Raw genomic sequence first — 21,030 nt, 5'->3', positions numbered from 1 at the left:
CCCACAGACCAGTGGAACAGAATAGAGTCCAGATATTAATCCAAACATATACGGTCAATTAATATATAATAAAGGAGCCATGGACATACAATGGGGAAATGACAGACTCTTCAACAGCTGGTGCTGGCAAAACTGGACAGCTATATGTAAGAGAATGAAACTGGATCACTGTCTAACCCCATACACAAAAGTAAATTCGAAATGGATCAAAGACCTGAATGTAAATCATGAAACCATAAAACTCTTAGAAAAAAACATAGGTAAACATCTCTTGAACATAAACATGAGTGACATCTTCATGAACATATCTCCCCAGGCAAGGGAAACAAAAGCAAAAATGAACAAGTGGGACTACATCAAACTGAAAAGCTTCTGTACAGCAAAGGACACCATCAATAGAACAAAAAGGCATCCTACAGTATGGGAGAATATATACATAAATGACAGATCCGATAAAGGGTTGACATCCAAAATACATGAAGAGCTCACACACCTCAACAAACAAAAAGCAAATAATCCAATTAAAAAATGGGCACAAGATCTGAACAGACGCTTCTCCAAAGAAGAAATTCAGATGGCCACAGACACATGAAAAGATGCTTCACATTGCTAGTCATCAAGAGAAATGCAAATTAAAATCACAGTGAGATACTACTACAGACCAGTAAGGATCGCCACCATCCAAAAGACAAACAACAACAAATGTTGGCGAGAATGATGTGGAGAAAGGGGAACCCTCCTACACTGCTGGAGGGAATGTAAATTAGTTCAACCATTGTGGAAAGCAGTATGGAGGTTCCTCAAAAAACTCAAAATAGAAATACCATTTGACCCAGAATTCCACTCCCAGGAATTTACCCTAAGAATGCAGGAGCCCAGTTTGAAAAAGACATATGCACCCCTATGTTTATCGCAGCACTATTCACAATAGCCAAGAAATGGAAGCAACCTAAGTGTCCATCGGTAGATGAATGGATAAAGAAGATGTGGTACATATACACAATGGAATATTATTCAGCTATAAAAAGTAAACAAATCCTACCATTTGCAATAACATGGATGGAACTAGAGGGTATTATTCTCAGTGAAATAAGCCAGGTGGAGAAAGACAAGTATCAAATGATTTCACTCATTTGTGGAGTATAAGAACAAAGAAAAAACTGAAGGAGCAAAATAGCAGCAGACTCACAGAACCCAAGAATGGACTAACAGTTACCAAAGGGAAAGGGACTGGGGATGATGGGTGGGAAGGGAGGGATGCGTGGGCGGAAAGAAAGGGGGCACTACGATTAGCATGTATAATGTTGGTGGGGCACAGGGAGGGCTGTACAATATAGCGAAGACAAGTAGTGATTCTACAACATCTTACTACACTGATAGACAGTGACTGTAATGGGGTATGTGGGGGGAACTTGGTGATGGGGGGAGTCTAGTAAACATAATGTTCCTCACGCAATTGTAGTTTAATGATACCAAAAAAAAAAATTGTGACAAAAAAAAAAGCTCCTGCGTAGCAAAGGAAACAATCAACAAAATGACATTTGCAAAGATACATCTGGTAAGGGGCTAATATCCAAAATATAAAAAGAATTCACACAAATCAACACCAAAAAGCCAAATAATCAGATTAAAAAGTGGGCAGAGGACCTGAATGGCTATTTTTTCAAAGAAAACATGCAGATGGACAACAGACACATGAAAAGTTGCTAAACATCACTAATTACCAGGGAAATGCAAATCAAAACCACAATGAGATATCACCTCACACCAGTAAGAGTGGCTAATCTAAAAACAATAAGAAATAACAAGTGTTGGTATTAGTGTGGAAGAAAAGGAACCCTTGTACACTGTTGGTGGAAATGTACATTGGTGCAGTCACTATGGAAAACAACATGGATTTTTCTCAAAAACCTGAAGGACCATGTGATATAGCAATTCCACTTCTATTTATCTGAAGAAAACAAAAACAATAATGCAAAAAAGATATATGCACTCCCATGTTCATCATTGCATTATTTACAATAGCTAAAATGTGGAAACAAACTGGTGTCCATCAATGGACGAATGGATAAAGAAACTGTAGTATATACATACAATGGAATATTATTCAGGCATAAAAAAGGAATGAATCTTGCCATTTGTCACAACATTAATGGTCCTTGAGGGCATTATGCTAAGTGAAATAAACCACACAAAACCAAATACTGTATGCTTTTATATGTGGAATCAAAAAAAAAAGAAGCTCATATGTACAGAGAATAGATAGGTGGTTCCTGTAGGCAGGGGGTGGGGGATAGGAGAAATGGATGAACTGTTATTTTTTGTTTAAATAAATTTAAATAAAACAATGTTGGCTATAAAAACCTATAAAAGAATTCCTTTGATGGTAAAGAATCAGTGAGTTTGAAGCTATGTCAATAGAAACTTCCTTAATGAAATGTAAAGACAAATAAAAATGAAAACGATGGAACATGGATATCCAGAGATTGTGTGATAGTTATAAATGATGCAGACCCATAATGGGAATACCAAAAGAAGAAAGAGGAAGGAACAGAACAAATATTGGAGTAATATTCGATGAGAATTTTCTAAGAGATTTGACAGACACCAAACATCAGATGCAGAAAGCTAAAATAAAAACAAGTAGGATAAATATGAAGAAGTCTACGCCTAGGCATATCATATCCACACTTCAGGAAGTCAAAGACAAAGAGACAATCTTTAAAGGAGTTAGAGGGGTAAAAACAGCTTACCTACAGAAGAAAAAGAATAAACATTGAATTGGTTTCTCTCCAGAAGTCATTCAAGCAAGAAGCAAGCACAGTGAAATATTTAAAATATTGAAAGAAAATCCACCAATATAAAATTATATATTCAGCAAAATTATCTTTCAAAAATGAAGGAGAAATAAAGACTTTCTCAGATAAACAAACACTGATAGAATTTGTTGCCAGTAGACCTGCCTCATAAGAAATGTTACAAGAAGTTCTTTAGAGAAGGAAGACAATGTAGGACAGAAACTTGGATCTATATAAAGAAAGGAAGAACATTAGAGAAGGAATGAATTAAACTAAACTCAAACCTTTATTTTACTTACTTGCAATTGATTTGTAGCTTGCTCAAAATAATAATAGCAACAATGCACCGAGTGATTAGAGCCTACATATAAATGAAACAAATGACAGGAATGTTATAAAGGATAGGGGAAGAATTGGGAATACTCTGCTATAAGACACCTGTACTACCTATGTATGAAATGACATAGTGTTATTTGAAAGTGGACTTGGATCCACTTTGATCAAGTCATAAATGTATATTTCACTCTAGAGCAACCACTAAAAATTTTTAAATTAGTATAATTGATATGCTAAGAAAGGAGAGAAAATGAAATCATATAAAATGCTTGATTAAAACCAAAGGCAGAAAAAGAGTAGAATACAATAAAAGAAACAAAGAAAAGTGCAATGAATAGAAAACAATTACAAATATAGTAGATATTAATTCAACTACATCAATAATCACTTTAAATGTGAATGTTCTAAATACACCAGTTAAAAGAAACTGTCAGTGGATAAAAGAATAAGATAAATAACTTAATAACATAAGGTAAATAACTATATGTTGTTTGTAAGAAACATACTTTAAATACAAAGACACAGGTAGATTAAAAGTAGAGGGATGGAGAAAGATATGATATGTTAACACTAATCAAAAGATATGTACATATATATATTTATACATTTCAGACAAAACTGGCTTCAAAGCAAGGAAAATGATCAAGGATAAAGAGGGGAATTACATAATGATAAAAGGGTAATTTCTCCAAGAAGACATAACTATATTTAATGTGTATGTGCCTACCAAGAGTGTCAAAAATGCAAGGCAAAACCTAAATAATCCAATAGTATAGTTAGAAACTTCAATATCCCTTGATCAGTAATTGAAATATCCAGCTTGCAGAAAATCAGTTAGGATATAGTTGAGCTAAATTATACCATCAATTAACGAGATCTAATTGACCGTTATAGAATACTTCATCCAACAATAGGATACACCGCCTTTTCAAGTTTACATGTACATTTACTAAGATATACATTTTTTTCTTCTAAAACACACCTTAACAAATTTAAAAGCACAGATGTCATACAGTGTATTCTCTCACATCACAGAGGAATGAAGTAGAAATTAAATAACAGAAAGATAACTAGAAAGTCATATATTAGAACAGGAGAAAGATCTAAATGATTTTGGAAAATATCTAATCTAAACTTCAATCTTAGAAAACTAGAAAAAGAGTAAATTACATCCAAAGTAAGTCAAAGAAAAGAAATAATAAAAATGAGAGCAAAAATAAATGGAAAACAGGAAAGCAGTAGAAAAATCAATGAAAGCCAAAGCTGGTTCTTTGAAAAGAGCAATAAAATCAATAAACCCTTGCTCAGGATATCTAGGAAAGGGAGAGAGAAAACACAAATTACTAATATCAGAAATGAAAGAAGGTTCATTACTACTATTCCCATGGACATTAAAAGGATAATGAACAACTCTATGCCCACAATTTGATAATTTAGATGAAATTGGCTAATTTCCTGCAAGAACACAATCTATCAAAACTCACACAAAGAGAAATACATAATCTAAATAGATAACATACAAATGATAATCTATATATTAGAGAAGTTGTATATATAATCTGAATTGGTTTATATATATTAAAGAAATTCAACAAACAGTGAATAATCCTTTAAAAGAGAAAGTACCAGGTGCAGATAGTTTCACTGGTAACTTTTACCAAATATTTAAGGAAGCAATTACACCAATACTCTACAACCTGTTCCGTAAAACAGAAGCAGAAGGAGCACTTCCTAACTCATTCCATGAGGCTAGTATTACTCTAATACCAAAACCAGACATTACAAGAAAACTTCAGACCAACATCTCGTGAAAATAGTTGTAAATATCCTAAAAAATATTAGCAAGTCAAACCCAACAATATATTAAAGGAAGTATATACCACAACCAAGTGGGTTTTATTTCTGGTACACAAGGCTGAGTCATCATTAAAAAATTAATTAACTTAATCCATTACACATCAACAGATTTAAGAAGAAATTTCCTATACTGTATCAATGGATGCAGAAAAATAATTTGACAAAATTACATCCACTTATGAGAAGAACTCTCATCAAATTAGGAATAGAGGGTACTTCATCATTTTGATTAAAAAAAGTCTACAAAAATCTGCAACTAACAATACACTTAATGGTGAGAAACTATATGCTTTCACCCTAAGATTGAAAACAAGGCAAGGATATCCCCTCTTTCCACTCCCAATCAACATCACCCTGGAACTCCTAGCTAATGCAATAAGGCAACAAAAGGAAATAAAAGGTTTATGGACTGGGAAGGAAGAAATAAAATTGTCTCTGTTTGCAGATGACATGATTTTCTATGTAAAAATCCCAGAGAACTGACAACCAACCTCCTGGAACAAATAAGCAAATATAATAAGGCTATGGGATATAAGCCTAATATACAAAAGCCAACTGCTTTCCCACATACCATCAATGAACAACTGGAACTTGAAATAAAAAAACAACACTATTTACATTAGTACCAAAAGAGGAGAAATATTTAAGTATAAATCAAGTAAAACATGTACAAGATCTATATGAGGTAAACTATAAAACTGATGAAAGAAATAAAAGTCTAAATAAATGGAAGGATATTCCATGTTCATGGATAGGAAGACTCAATATTGTTAAGTTGTCATTAATTTCCAACTTGATCTATAGATTCAACATAATCCCAGTCAAAATTCCCACAAGTTACTATGTGGAAAGGAAAAATACTCAGAAAATCCAACACAATATTGAAAAATAAGAACAAAGTTGGAGGGCTAACACAAACTGATTCTAGCCTTAGCATAAAGCTATGATAATCAAGACAGTATGCTATTGGTGGAATAATACACATCTACATTAATGGACCAGAATAGAAAGCCCAGAAATAGAGCCCAAATAGTCAACAGATCTTTGACAAAGGAGCAAAAAAAGTATAATGGAGAAAGGATAGTTTTGTTTCAACAAATGGTGCAGGAACATCTGGACATCCACATGCAAGAAGAAAAAGAATCAAAACACTGACTTTACACTTTTCACAAAAATAAACTCAAAATGAATAACAGCTAAATGTAAAACACAGAACTCTAAAACTCCTAGAAGATAACATAGAGAAAATGTAGCTGAGCTTGGTTTTGGCAATGATTTCTTAGGTAGAACTCCAAAAGCACAATATATGAAAGAAAAAAAATTGAGAAATTTGAAAAACTTGGACTTCATTAAAATAAGAACCTTCTGCTCTGAGAAAAACACTGTTAAATAAATCAAAAGACAAGCCACAGACTGGGAGAAAATATTTGCAAAATACATATCTGATAAGGGACTTACATCCAAAATAAATTTAAAAATTCTTAAAACCATATCAATTATACTTTAATAAAAAATAAAATCTTAAAACTCAACAATCAGAAAACAAATAATTGAATTAGGAAATGGGCAAAAGATCCAAACAGAAATTAGATCCAAAAGATCTAATTAAGCAATGGGCAAAATACCTGAACAGACATCTCATCAATGAAGATATATAGATTAAAAAATAAGCATATGAAACTCACCATCAGATGTCATTATGGAAATGTAAATGAAGACAGTAAGATAGCACTACATACCTATTAGAATGGCTAAAATCTCAAACATTGGCAGCACTAAATGCTAACAAGGATGTGGAGCAACAGAAACTCATTCATTGCTAATGGGAATGCAAAATGATATAGCCACTTTGGAAGACAGTTAGATAATTTCTTTCAAAGCTAAACATAGTCTTACCACACAACTCAGTAATTGCACTCCTAGGTATTTACCTAAATTTTCTGAAAACCTACGTTCAAGCAAAAATCTGCATATGAGTGTTTATCGCCACCTTATTAATTATTGCCAAAAATTGGAAGCAACTAAGAAGTCATTGAACAGGTGGAGAAACAAACTGTGGTCCATCCATACAATGAAATATTATTCAGTGATAAAAAGAAATTACTATCAAGCCTAACAAAGACATGGAGAAACCTTAAATGCATGTTGCTAAGTGAAAGAAGCCAGTCTAAAGACTGCATATGCTTCGTATGACATTTTGGAAATGGCAAAAGTAGGAGACAGTAGAAGGATCTTTGGTTGCCAAGGGTGGGGGAAAGAGTATATGGGAACTGTCTGTTTTTACTCAGTTTTCCTGTAAGCCTCAAACTGTTCTAAAACAGTCTATTAATGATGAAAATAAATTTATGAAATATCCACTAGTTTAAAAATAATGCTGTATATCCACTTACCTCTTGCCTCTGTACCTTTCTTCAGGCCATTTCCTCTGCATGAAGTGCCCTGCCAGTCCAACTTTCAATGAATGTCTAAGACTCAGCTGAGGCGACAATTCCTCTGTGTTCTCATAATAAACTCGAATTTATCAAATTGTAATTCTCTGGTTATGTGATTGTTCCATTTAATAGATTATTAGCTCCTTGAGGGCAAGGGGTATGACTTATTTATCTCTGTATCTCCAGTGCCTAAAGCATTTCTTTTGTAGTAGGTATTCAATATAATGTTTGTTAAATGAATAAATGAATGACTGAAGGAAGTAGTAAACTTGGGATGTGAACAAAAATTCTTATGACTCCAAGTTCATTGTACCGTCTACTGAATCATAGTCATGCTAAGAATACTAGTACTAATAGCATCAAAAATTGCTCATTTGAAAATTGAGCATAATTCTATCGACTTAGAGTTGTTTTGCAGCCTAAATAAGTGAAAGTGATGTGCTAATAGTAGGTACTCAATAAATGTTTATTTAATTTCATTTGTTCTTTGTTTATAAGGCTCTCCACTTTCATGCCTTCCTCCCTTTATATAGAGATTTACTCCCAGAGAACTGAACATAGTCAACATTTCTTCAGTACCTTAGTGAAGCAATAAGGAGGAAAGTAAGAGCAATGACTGGCAGATGAGGAGGTATAAGATTGGAAATTTTTATTTAAAACAAGAAAAATAATCTTCAATATAGTCTGCATCTTCAAATTTTATAACCTTGAGAGTTTATTTCATGTTCTACCTCACACCAATAGAATTGTAAATATAGAAAATGAAATATGTGTGGCAATTTCAATGCATTTGAAGATGGAAGCCATTAGCTTCAAAGAAGAGTATTTTGAACGAGAACCACATGGAATGCCCATGTTTAGAGTCCAGATTACAGTTCCAACATCTGCTCTAAGCATGACAAACAGGCAAGAAAAGGTGGGTCTGTGCAAGTTGATTCTCACACCCACTTTATCCCACCCGGATTTCTAAAGTGTTTCCAATGTGAGAAGGCTTGCATTCTTCATCCAAGGATTTCCTCATTAACCCTTGCAGCAGGGGCTCATGCCTGGGGTTTCAGATTCCTCAAACATGATGTAACGTTATTATCAGCTGTAAAAGTTTTCTGGCTCAGCTTTGTCTGGTTGGGGAAAGACTCAAAAATATTACTGTGGTTCAGGAAACACTGAAACAGTCCCACTAGCTGCTGACATTTCAGAAGGTCAAAGTTCCATGAGACATAGGTTTCTTCATGTTATCAAAGATGTTCTCAAAGTGACAAGTGTGTGTTCTTGCTAAGGAAATATTTTGCAACACTGAGTCTTTGGTCTCTTTAATGGTGAGAATGAAAAAGCCTAAGAGCAACAATCTCTGAAGAGGATTAGAAAGACGAATGGAATGAACCATGTGGTCTAGTGAGTGTTTTTCACATTGTGTTCCAAGGGGCACTGGGGCCGTGTGTGGTATTAATAGATGTTCTTAGAAAATGGATTCCTCAGTCAAAGAGTTCGGGAAGCACAGGGTTAAATTAAAAAGAACATTAATTCACTTAACATTTCTCAGATCTTTTAATATATGAATGGGAAATGTGACTGTCTAAATTGGAATATGAAATGCCACATATCCCAAGGTTATTTGGCCAAGAAACCTTTTTTGAGAAGCACTTTTCTTTTGTTGAATCAATGTGCTGGATTATGTGGTTTGGGAAATCCTGAGATTCAGAAAACAGCATAATCTTTGTTACTCTTTCAGAACTCAGTTTGAATTCTAGTTCTAACATACTAGTTCTAACGGGCAAGTTGCTACACATTGCTGAATCAATTTCTTTGTTTATGAAAATTGGGACAATAATATCTACCACAAAATGAATGTCAAAAGGATTAATTGAGATAATGCACAGGATTTAACACAATTCCTAGCACTCACAGGAATTCAATACATAGCAGCTTATAACGATCACATTCATTTTTTTTCTTCCAATTTTGTGGTATATATATAATCATTAATCTACAATTACATGAGCAAGATTATGGTTACTAGACTGCCCCCATCATCAAGTCCCCACCACATACCCCATTACAGTCACTGTCCATCAGCGTAGTAAGATTCTATCAAATCACTACTCGCCTTTTCTGTGTTGTACAGCTCTACCCATGTCCCCGCCTACATTATGTCTGCTAATCGTAATGCCCCTTTTCCCCCCTTGTCCTGCCCTTCCCACCCATCCTCCCCAGTCCATTTCCCTTTGGTAATTCTTAGTCCATGCTTGGGTTCTGTGATTCTGCTGATGTTTTGTTCCTTCAGTTTTTTCTTTGTTCTTATAATTACAGATGAGTGAAATCATTTGATACTTGTCTTTCTCCACCTGGCATATTTCACTGAGCATAATACCCTCCAGCTCCATCCATGTTGTTGCAAATGGTAGGATTTGTTTTCTTCTTATGGCTGAATAATATTCCTTTGTGTATATGTACACATCTTCTTCATCCATTCATCTGCTGATGGACACTTAGGTGGTTTCCATTTCTTGGCTATTGTAAATAGTGCTGAGATAAACATATGGGTGCATATGACTTTTTGAATCTAGGATCCTGTATTTTTAGGGTAAATTCCTAGGAGTGGAATTCGTGGGTCAAATGGAATTTGTGTTTTTCAAATGTTGTACCATCCTTGCATCCCTGAGGTTAATCCCACTTGATCATGGTGTACGATCCTCTTGATGTATTTTTGAATTCGGTTTGCTAATATTTTGTTGAGTATTTTTGCATCTATGTTCATCAGGGATATTGGTCTGTAATTTTCTTTTTCAGTGGGGTCTTTGCCTGATTTTGGTATTAGAGTGATGCTGGCTTCATAGGATGAGTTTGGAAGTATTTCCTCGTCTTCTATTTTTTGGAAAACTTTAAGGAGAATGGGTATTATGTCTTCTCTATATGTCTGATAAAATTCAGCAGTGAATCCTTCTGACCCAGAGGTTTTATTCTTGGGTAGTTTCTTGATTACTGATTCAATTTCTTTGCTGGTAATTGGTCTGTTTAGATTTTCTGTTTCTTCCTTGGCCAGTCTTGGAAGGGAAGGTTGTATTTTTCTAGGAAGTTGTCCATTTCTTCTAGGTTATCCAGCTTGTTAGCATATAGATTTTTATAGTATTCTCTAATAATTTTTTGTATTTCTGTGCGGTCCATCATGATTTTTCCTCTCATTTCTGATTCTGTTGATGTGTGTAGATTCTCTTTTTCTCTTAATAAGTCTGGCTAGGGGTTTATCTATTTTGTTTATTTTTCAAAGAACCAGCTCTTGGTTTCATTGATTTTTTCTATTGTTTTATTCTTCTCAATTTTATTTATTTCTTCTCTGATCTTTATTATGTCCCTCCGTCTGCTGACTTTGGGCCTCATTTGTTCTTCTTTTTCCAGTTTCAATAATTGTGACTTAGATTATTCACTTGGGATTGTTCTTCCTTCTTTAAATAGGCCTGGACTGCTATATGCTTTCTTCGTAGAACTGCCTTCACTGCATCCGACAGAAGTTGGGGCTTTGTGCTGTTGTTATTTGTCTCCATATATTGCTTGATCTGTGTTTCAATTTGGTCATTGATCCATTGATTAGGAGCATATTGTTAAGCCTCCATGTGTTTGTGAGTCTTTAAGTTTTCATTGTACAATTTATTCCTAGTTTGATACCTTTGTGATCTGAGAAGTTGGTTTGTACAATTTCAAACTCTTTGAATTTACTGAGACTCTTTTTGTGGCCTAGTATGAGGTCTACTCTGGAAAATGTTCCATGTGCACTTGAGAAGAATGTGTATCTGCTGCTTTTGTATGTAGAGTTCTGTGGAAGTCTGTTAGGTCCATCTGTTCTAGTGTGTTGTTCAGTGCCTCTCTGTCCTTCCTTATTTTCAGTCTGGTTGATCTGTCCTTTGGAGTGAGTGGTGTGTTGAAGTCTCCTAAAATGAATGCATTGCATAGTATTTCCCCCTTTAGTTCTCTTAGTATTTGTTTCACATATGTCAGTGCTCCTGTGTTGGGTGCATAGATATTTATAATGGTTATATCCTCTTGTTGGACTGAGCCCTTTATCATTATGTAATGTCCTTCTTTATCTCTTAATTTCTTTGTTTTGAAGTCTATTTTGTCTGATACAAGCACTGCAAAACCTGCTTTTTTCTCCCTATTGTTTGCATGAAATATCTTTTTCCATCCCTTCACTTCTGGTCTGTGTATGTCTTTGGGTTTGAGGTGAGTTTCTTGTAAGCAGCATATAGATGGGTCTTGCTTTTTCATGCATTCTATTACTCTGTGTCTTTTGATGGGTGCATTCAGTCCATTTACATTTAGGATGATTATCAATAGATATGTACTTATTGCAATTGCAGGCTTTAGATTCGTGGTTACCAAAGGTTCAAGGGTAGCTTCTTTAATATGTAACCGTCTAACTTAACTCTCTTATTAAGCTATTATAAACACAGTCTTATGATTCTTTATTTCTCTCCCTTCTTATTCTTCCTCCTCCATTCTTTATATGTTTGGTGTTTTATTCTGTGCTGTTTTCTGTTTCCTTTGACTGCTTTTGTGGATAGTTGATTTTATTTTTTGCCTTGAGTTAGTATTTTGTTGGTCTGCTTTGTTTGGTGTGATTTTATTTTCTCTGGTGACATCTATTTAGCCTAAGGAGTGCTTCTGTCTAGAGCTGTCCTTTTAAAATATCCTGTAGAGGTAGTTTGTGGGAGGCAAATTCCCTCAACTTTTGCTTGTCTTGAAATTGCTTAATCCCTCCTTTAATTTTAAATTTAAATGATAGTCGTGGTGGATACAGTATTCTTGGTTCAAGCCCCTTCTGTTTTGTTGCTTTTAATGTATCATGCCATTCTCTTCTGGCCTATAAGGTTTCTGCTGAGAAGTCTTATGATAGCCTGATGGGTTTTCCTTTGTAGGTGATCTTTTTCCTCTCTCTGGCTGCCTTTAATACTCTGTCCTTGTCTTTGATCTTTGCCATTTCAATTATTATGTCTTGGTGTTGTCCTCCGTGAATCCCTTGTGCTGCGATATCTGTGGGCTTCCATGGTCTGAGAGACTGTTTACTTCCCAGTTTGGGGAAGTTTTCAGCAATTATTTCTTCAAAGACACTTTCTATCCTTTTTTCTCTCTCTTCTTCTGGTACCCCTATAATGTGAATATTGCTCCACTTGGATTGGTCACACAGTTCTCTTAATGTTCTTTCATTCCGAGAGATCTTTTTATCTCTCTCTGCCTCAGCTACTATGTATTCCTGTTCTCTGATTTCCATTCCATCAACATTCTCTTGCACCTTGTCCAGTCTGCTCTTAAGACCTTCTATCAATTGTTTCATTTGTTATGTCTCTCCAGACTTCATCCCTTAGCTCTTGCATATTTCTCGGTGGGCCCATCAGCATGGTTATGACTTTTATTTTGAATTCTTTTTCAGGAAAGTTGGTTATATCTATCTCACCAGGCCCTCTCTCTGGGGTTGTCTGAGTGATTTTTGCCTTGAACAGATTCTTCTGCCTTTTCATGGTGATAGAAATGGTCACAGGCAGGTGGCATGTGTGTCAGCTGGGAGAACAAAGTCCCTTCCTGCTTCTTGGTCGCTTTGCCCTTCTCCACTGCCTGTGCCATCTACCCGCACATTGGGACCAGTCTCCTGAGCTGCTGTGGGTGGGGCAGCCCTCAGGATAGCCCAGTACCCTGTGGGGGTGGCAAACACATTGGGTGTGTTCTCCTGTGAGATTGGCACCCTTTCGTGCCTTCTGGACATTGCTTCAGCTTCTGCTGCCTGTACCAGTTATCTGCACACTGGGAGCAGTCTCTGAGATAATCTCCTAAGCTGCCATGGGTGGGCGGCCTTCAGGATAGCCTAGTGCACTGTGGTGTGTGGCAGACACGTTGGGAGTGTTCTCCTGTGGGAACAGTACCCCTTCTTGTCTTCCAGATATTGCTCAGCTTTCGCTGCCTGTGCCAGTTACCCACACACAGGGAGCAGTCTCTGGGATAATCTCCTGAGCTGCCATGGGTGGGGGCGGCCCTCGGGATAGCCTAGCACACTGTGGGGGTGGCAGATGCGTCGGGTGTGTTCTCTGAAAGAATGGCACTCCTTTGTGCCTTCTGGACCTTGCTCTGGGTTCCTGTCTGTGCTGGGCAGCTACGCACTGGCAACAGCTTCTGGGTCTTTCCCAGTTAGCTTTGCACTGGGAAAAGACTCTGTTTGGTTGCTGTGGGCAGGGCTGTTCTCTGACTGCTCCACAGCTGTGGTGGGTCAGCTGGTTTGCTTGCAGTGACGGCTGGGGTGAATGAGTGGCAGGCTGCTTATCGCCATATGGGACTTTGCAGCTGCATTACCCCCCAGGGGGTCAGGGTGCCTGAAGTTCCTCAAGATTCCCAGCCTGCTGGGCTGTGTGTGTTGGGATGATTTTGTCCAGCTGTTAAGCCATCATCTCCTTAAGACTTTAAGAAAGTGCCCACTTTTCTTTTGTCCCAGGGTCACCGGCTGTGGGGACCTGCTTGCAGTCTCCATCCCAGATATTACTTTTCCATTTCTCTAATATCCAGTACACCATGCAGTGTGTGTCTGTGTTCCTGGTGCAGATTACTTGGGCTAATTATTTAGCAGTCCTGTGCTTCCACTCCCTCCCCACTCTGATTCTTTTCCTCCTGCCAGTGAGCTGGGGTGGGAGGAGTGCTTGGGTCCTGCTGGGTCATGGCTTTGTATCTTACCCTTTTCGTGAGATGCTGAGTTCTCATAGACATAGATGTAGCCTGGCTGTTGTACTGTATTTTCTGGTCTCTCTTTTAGGGATAGTTGTATTTGCTGTATTTTCAAAAATATATATGGTTTTGGGAGGAGATTTCTATTGCCCTACTGAAGCCATCTTGAGCCCCTCTTGATCACATTCATTTTTCATCACCATTATTATCAAGCCACATCCCTACCTGATAGGCCTGCCAAAACAGCTTCAAAATAGGTCTGGTATGAGACTCAAATTGCTATATTTCTCAGTGCTTTGGGAACCAGAAAAGAACTGAACTAGCTCTATGACTCATTTGCTGTCTGACGAGTGAATTTCTTCACCTGTCTACATTTCTCTACTGCCAAATATAGGTATGGACTAGGTAACCTTGTACTCTTAAAAGTGTGTGAACCTCAACTCTAAAATGGTATGTAAGAGATTTATAAATTTATTGTTGAAGAAATCTGTGGTACAGGTCAAATCCAATTGTAAAGGATGGTCCTGTATAACAAAGCTATTTTTATGATCCAGCAGGTGGCTGGCAGAAGCAGTGTTTTGCCAATCTGGTCACAAAAAATTCTGTATAGTGAATAATAATTCAGTATAACAATTGCTTTCTCTGGTCCTTGACCCTATAATCATCAGTCTCTCACATTGCTCTAATCAACTAAAGAACTTGATTATGTGTTTTCTTCATTGTAAACACAGAAAGGGGAGCTGAATTAAGCTAAGCTTTAGAATTTCTAGTTGAGATATTTATGTCCAATTTTATTACTTTACAGTTGGGGAAACAGGACAGGAGAGTTTATGTAACTTGTCAGGGGTCACACAGCTAGTAAGTGGCAAAGCTCTGAATGGGTTTTTGGGCTAAATGATTCACCATGGGTGAATTTAGAGATTTCACTGGAAACTTTTACCCAGACCATATATAAAAATGTTAAATGAAACTAGAAAAAGCTATTATAGAAATTCTACTATTTATGCTTCCCACCTTAGCAAGATGTGTTCAAACCTCTTCATAGGATGGTCCCTCCAATCCCATGCTGCCTGAAGACCAACTCAAAGTAATAAAAACCTTTGTTACAAAGTTCATTAAAGATGTTTTGAACTAAATATTTATACCCATTGATTCCTTTAGATACACACATAGTTCATTCCACAAAGACCTCTAATGTTTTTTTCATTATGAAATCTTGTGGCCTTTAAAAAACAAACTAGGTTAACAGAGAAATCTTAACACTATGAATATCAAAGGTTATCCTTTAGGCCTCTGCTTACACATTCTCTCATGAGTATTATTTATTTCCAGGACTTCAACCCTTATGGAGAATCATACTCCCTAAATCATAGCCCATGTTTCCAATTAGCCCTGTGACACTGCCATTTGTGTGCATTCTTGTTACCTGGAATTCATGCTTCAGATTAAACTCATCTTCTAAATTAATGGTTCTCAAATCTGGCTAAGCATTCAAATTAAGTGACGAACTTCAAAAACTCTCAATGCCTGGATCCCATTTCTAGAGATTCTGATTAAACTTGTCTGGAGCTGGGCATGGACATGAGAAGTTCTAAAAGCTCCCCAGGTGATTCTAATGTGTGGCCAAGGTTGAGAACCACTGCTCTAGGTCAAGCTGCAAGTGCCAGTTCCTTCATGTCTATTAGTGGTAGCACCATTCTCCGCTTCACCTGGGCTTGAAATCTGGGGTGTTCAATCTTCATCTCTGGGGATCAATGATATCACAGAAATCAAATCACATTTTGGGCAATGTAAAGTACTAACAAAATGTAAGGAATTTTATGCAGTATGCACATGAATCAAGTGGATTGCTTTAGTAGTTGAGATGTGTTAATTCATTAAACATGTTAAAGGTTACACTGGCAATTTATCATCCTAACCATTTTGTTGGGCAGAGCTGGGGAGTCAAGAGAGAATCTACTTTTGTGACTTGACATAAATCACCAGAGCTTCCCTATCTTCCTCTGAGCAGGTCAACCCCATCAATGAGCCCAAACGGCTGGTCCTCTGACTCTCCTTCACTGGGGAGGAGTGAAGTTATGACAGCTGGCTAGCCAAACCACAAACAGCAGTTACACTGAGAACCAAACATAAGCACAATGGCTCTCGACCGGGTCCTAGAATAGATCAAGATGGCTGTTGTCCTGCTGTGCATGTGGTGTCAGGGATGGGCTCAACCTGAGTCATATTGGATTCTCTTATTATGGGACAAATTGGGGATTTCTGATGCTCAGTTTGTGTGTTCTCTGGTCATTTACATTAGTGCCTGCCCTAGGATGGAAATGCTGCTCAGTACTTTGATTTAGGAAGAGCCAATTGAATTTTATTTTTTTCCCCAAGAAGGGTATACCTACCTGACTTCATCTGACGTTATCCTTCAACATGGTAAGTGTTAGCTTGCTTTTTCTATTTTAAGTATTGCAACTCCCCATTGTCCATGCCATCTATACATTGTACTCTGTAGAACTTTGTCCCAGGAACTACCTTTTCCCTTGCAGGGAGATAGGATATGTAATTGTAAGCCATATAATTGCATTCAAGTCCCAGCTCTACCACTTACTAAAAGCTATGTGACATCGAGCAAATTGACTCATTTCTCTGAATGTATTTTCATTTGTAAAACAGGGATACTATTATGTACCTTACACAGTTGTTGTAAGGATGATAAAAGATAGCAGAAAAACATGTATAAGATATTCTCTAGGCACTCAATACATATAAGTTCATTTCTTTGGAAAATTTTGTAACCATATTAATTTAACTCCTCAAAAACCCAAGCAAACAGAAAGCTCAAGTAACCAAGCCTTTTCATATAATATAAATTGATGTTCAGAATGATAATCTTAAGGCACAGCAAGATTCTGAAATGTCCTTGAAGGAATTAAACTTGTGTAGAAAGTTTTTCTTTTCAGTTAATTCTTTCAGTTATAGTCAACTCATAAATATTGTTTGAACACAAGATGTTTAGTACTATATTTGTACTATACAGAACAGATACTGTAAGACTTGGCCACCTTAGTGATCTCTCTTATTTATCATCTTTTCAGCCAATTATCTTGGGTTTTCTACCTATACAATCATGTCTGTTAATAATGATAGTTTGTATAATTACCCAGTAGTATACCTGTTATTTCAGTTTCTTGCTTCATTACATTGGCTAGAACTTCAAGAATAATGCTGAACATGAGCAGTTATAAGGAGCACATTTGTCTTATTACTGATTTTTGGCAGTAATGCCTCTACTATATTTACCATTAAGTACTATGCTATTTGTTAGGCCAAGAAATTCTTTATCATATTAAATGATGCCCTTTTATTCCTAGGTTAGTAAGAATGATCATAAAACGGTGTTAAATTTTAACCACATTCCTCTGTGGCATCTGGGCTGATCATTTGAATTATATCCTTTCATCTGATATTGTAATGTGATATTAAGAGAGCTCCTATTATTGAATCATCTTTGATTTCCTAGGACAAACCCTACTTGATCATGACATATTACACTTAAACTATACCTCAGGGTTTTATTTGCTAGTAGTTTATTTAAGATATTTATGTTTTTATGTCTTTAGTTTCCTTTTTGGTGCTGTTTTTAGAAGGATTGGTTTCAAGGTTATACCAATTTCATGAAATGAATTGGGAAGCATTCCTTCTGTCTCTGCTTTGTTACAGTTTATAGAACACAGGAAGTATGTTCTATAATATCTTGATTTGGACCTAACTCCTTTTCTTCCCTGGGATGTAACTGGGTGTTTTTTCTCTATGGAAGAAAAAAATACACAATAGCCTTCATTGAAAAAACCTACTGCTATTCCTAGTTTGTAGCACTTCCTTGAGGGATAACTGATATACAGCCTCAGTTTTTAAAAACAGCTTACTCAGCCACACTAACTTAGAAAAAAAATTCCTTTGCTCTCTTACCCACTTTCTCTACACTTTAATTTCAGTTAACAATGTCACTGTGTCCAGATAAATCAGAAGTAGGAAGGATGGAAGATGAAGTATGGAAGGAGGGAAGAAGATGGATGGGCTCAAGCAGCATAAGAAATACAGTCTGGGAGGTTTGCTCTGGAAAGGTTTGCTTTATGGTAGGGATGAAGCTTCAATTGCTCTTTGGAGAAGGGCTAGTTGCCAGCCAAGGTGACTAATGTGTGAGTTAGGAAAGGAAATATAATTTCAATATTTATCTCTGTCAATTATTATTTATAGAATTATTGGCATATCTTCAGTTTTTAATGCACAACTGTAACCAAAACAGACCTCTTATGGGAATGTAGTGATTAAACTTACAAATTGCAGGCACTGAGCTCAGATAGTAATTACCTTATATTGTGATGCTTTTTGTGGAAAGGTCTTTGCCTTTTGTCTTCAGGACATTAGCTCTTTGGACCTTTTATTTATTAGGGTGCTCACTTTCTGCACAGACTCAGAAATGAGGAATGCCCTAGAACACGTGCGCTGTGACTGAAAGGCCAGGTTATATTGTATAAGAGAGTGTAGTATTTCATGAATTTTGGTTATTCCTAATAATTTGAGAGGTCAGTGCTCAGGAACTGCCCTACATCTGGAACAAGAATAGCCTGGAAAGACTATCCTTCTGAACAAATTTGGATTGGCTTCAAATTATCTTTCTAAGTGGTCCACTCTTTTCTTCTACACTTTCCATCTCTAGCAATGTTCCCACTTGCCTAATTTGCTGAGAGTATCTGGGACAGTAACTTTCCTTGGGCATTTGAGTTTATTTCCTCTGAGCTCCAGCAGTATTATAAAGTGCTTGTTGAAATCTAGGCTGTGATTCAGTGGGGTCTGATACAAAGCCTAGATTTAGCAACTGGAAAACCCCAAGTTACCCCCTTCTATACCCAAATATGTCACACAGTCTTTAACAAACAACTGGATGGATGTGTCTATGCTCTGTGAAGATTCTGTTCCCTCTCGTCTAGTGGCTGCTCCTTCTGGAATTGAGGAATAAGGTTAAAAAACCTAGCAACAAACTAGATTTGCCTTTTAATAGAAATTTATACAAAAGTTGAATGCATTATTTAAGAAAATTATTTTTAAACAAACACTTCCCCCAAATTTACCACCACAGTCTACTGCTCTTCCCATTCCAAGGAATGAGGTCATGCTTTATGGGAGACATCTGCTTCTGAGAATATTACTGCCCTCAGCACAGAACATGACTTCATTAGAGGGAACAGTGGACCAGGGAGATTCAACAGGAGACATGCTTATGTGACAGCAAAAATAAAAAGAGCCAGTTGAAATTGTCCTCAAGTCTCTAGCCTTCAGGATAGATCAAAGATTTGGTAACTTCATTCTGATATGACCTCCTTTTGCTTTAAAATCCTGAACCATGTATGAAAAAATCCCAGAAAACTGTAACTTATAGCAAAGCCACCTGTATTTATAAATAGAGAAGCTGTCTTCTCTCAAGGGACTGGATGGATTACATTCTGGGAAGAGACCAGGTGTTTGAAACTTTTAGATTGCTACTGAATACACACCCACCCAGAGTAAGCTCCATGTCAAAGAAGTATTGTTTCAAACAGTGCTGCAAAGATATATACAATGTCATCTTTCAGTTCTGAAAAACAAATTCAGAACATTAGCAGGGATTTTGGCTTTCCAGGAAGATGATTTCCAGAACAGTTTTATAGGATTTTTTGACATATGTTGTTCATAACCCTAATTTTTAAAATGAGCAAGTCCAATAAATCTGTTACCTACTAACCAAGCTCTGGTCTAGTTGCATCTGTTTCCATTTTATTCAATACTATAAAGAAGTTTCAATAGACAGCTAAATATTTTGGGATATTCATAGTCTTATGTTTCTATTGAGTAAGACTTTTCAAAGAAAACTCTTAAAATCACTAGCATTTTAAAAGGCAATAATTGCTGGTTTAACTTACCAGGCTTTGCTTCTAAGTACTCATGATGCATCTGGAATCACAGAAGTGGAAGGGAATGTTGAGCTCATGAGGTTAGGTCCCCTTTGACTTAGAATGGGTATGAGTTTGGAACATTATGGGAAGCTTATTTACACCTCTTACTGTAACCTGATTTAAACCTGAATGCCATGCTGGGTCAAGAAATTCTTCCTGGCCTATAATGGGAATTTCTGTTGCTACCATTTAAGTTCATTGCCCAAATGGAGAACAACTTGTCTGGATCTTCAAAACAACCCACAGTAGAATAGAAAACAGTCATGAAATGTATGTCCATACTTCTTTGGTCTCATATACTCTAGTTCCTTTCTCCTCTCCTCTCAAGTTTAAACTTACCCTTTGAGTCATATGAATTGTTCTTTACCAGGATTTATTTAATTGCTAACCATTTTCTGACTACCTGCCATTTGCAAGGTATGGTGCTAAGTGTTTCAGGTAAAGTGGGTCCCATCTCGGGCTATGTTCAAAGAATTCACTGTCTAAAATCTAAAAAAATAGATTTCTGGGCCTCATCTCAGATCTAGTAAATAAAAATCTTGGGGATAGAACCTGGGAGTAGGTATTTTAAAAGCAAGCCCTAGGTGATTATTATGTATTTGGCCTGGCACCAGTTCAAGGATTAGAATTTAAGAACAAGGACATTAGGTTTGAAGCATTAGGGTCATCTAAGGGTGTGTTGGTGTTATAGATATGACAAGAACAGAAATCATTATAGAGAACAGCAGATGAGTAAGAAAAATGCCATCTCGCTATGTGTATCATTTTTTTGTGTGTGGTTTTTTAAAATTTTAGTATCATTAATATAAAATCACATGAGCAACATTGTGGTTGCTAGATTCCCCCAATTATCAAGTCCCCACCACATACCCCATTACAGTCACGGTCCATCAGCACACAATGCTATAGAGTCACTACTTGTCT

General features: G+C 36.6%; 1 protein-coding gene across 10 annotated transcripts in view; it reads right to left on the bottom strand.

The window, feature by feature from the left end:
* The window catches only part of EDA (ectodysplasin A), a 642,485-nt gene that overhangs the window by 49,299 nt on the left and 572,156 nt on the right, over positions 1-21,030 (bottom strand). For 2 of the 10 annotated variants that reach the window (XM_057495642.1, XM_057495643.1), the window contains one exon: positions 11,519-15,866. The exons of the other annotated variants lie outside the window; for them this stretch is intronic. In XM_057495642.1, coding sequence (XP_057351625.1) covers positions 15,772-15,866 — 95 coding nt within the window. In that variant the 3' untranslated portion in view covers positions 11,519-15,771. Of the gene's footprint in view, positions 1-11,518; positions 15,867-21,030 lie in introns of those variants that run through there. 10 annotated transcript variants of the gene reach the window in all.

Source organism: Manis pentadactyla, chromosome X, assembly GCF_030020395.1.
Source record: "Manis pentadactyla isolate mManPen7 chromosome X, mManPen7.hap1, whole genome shotgun sequence".
Classification (NCBI taxonomy): Eukaryota; Metazoa; Chordata; class Mammalia; order Pholidota; family Manidae; genus Manis; species Manis pentadactyla.
The sequence above is the reverse complement of the archived record's forward strand: the minus strand, read 5'-3'. Positions and strand labels throughout refer to the sequence as shown.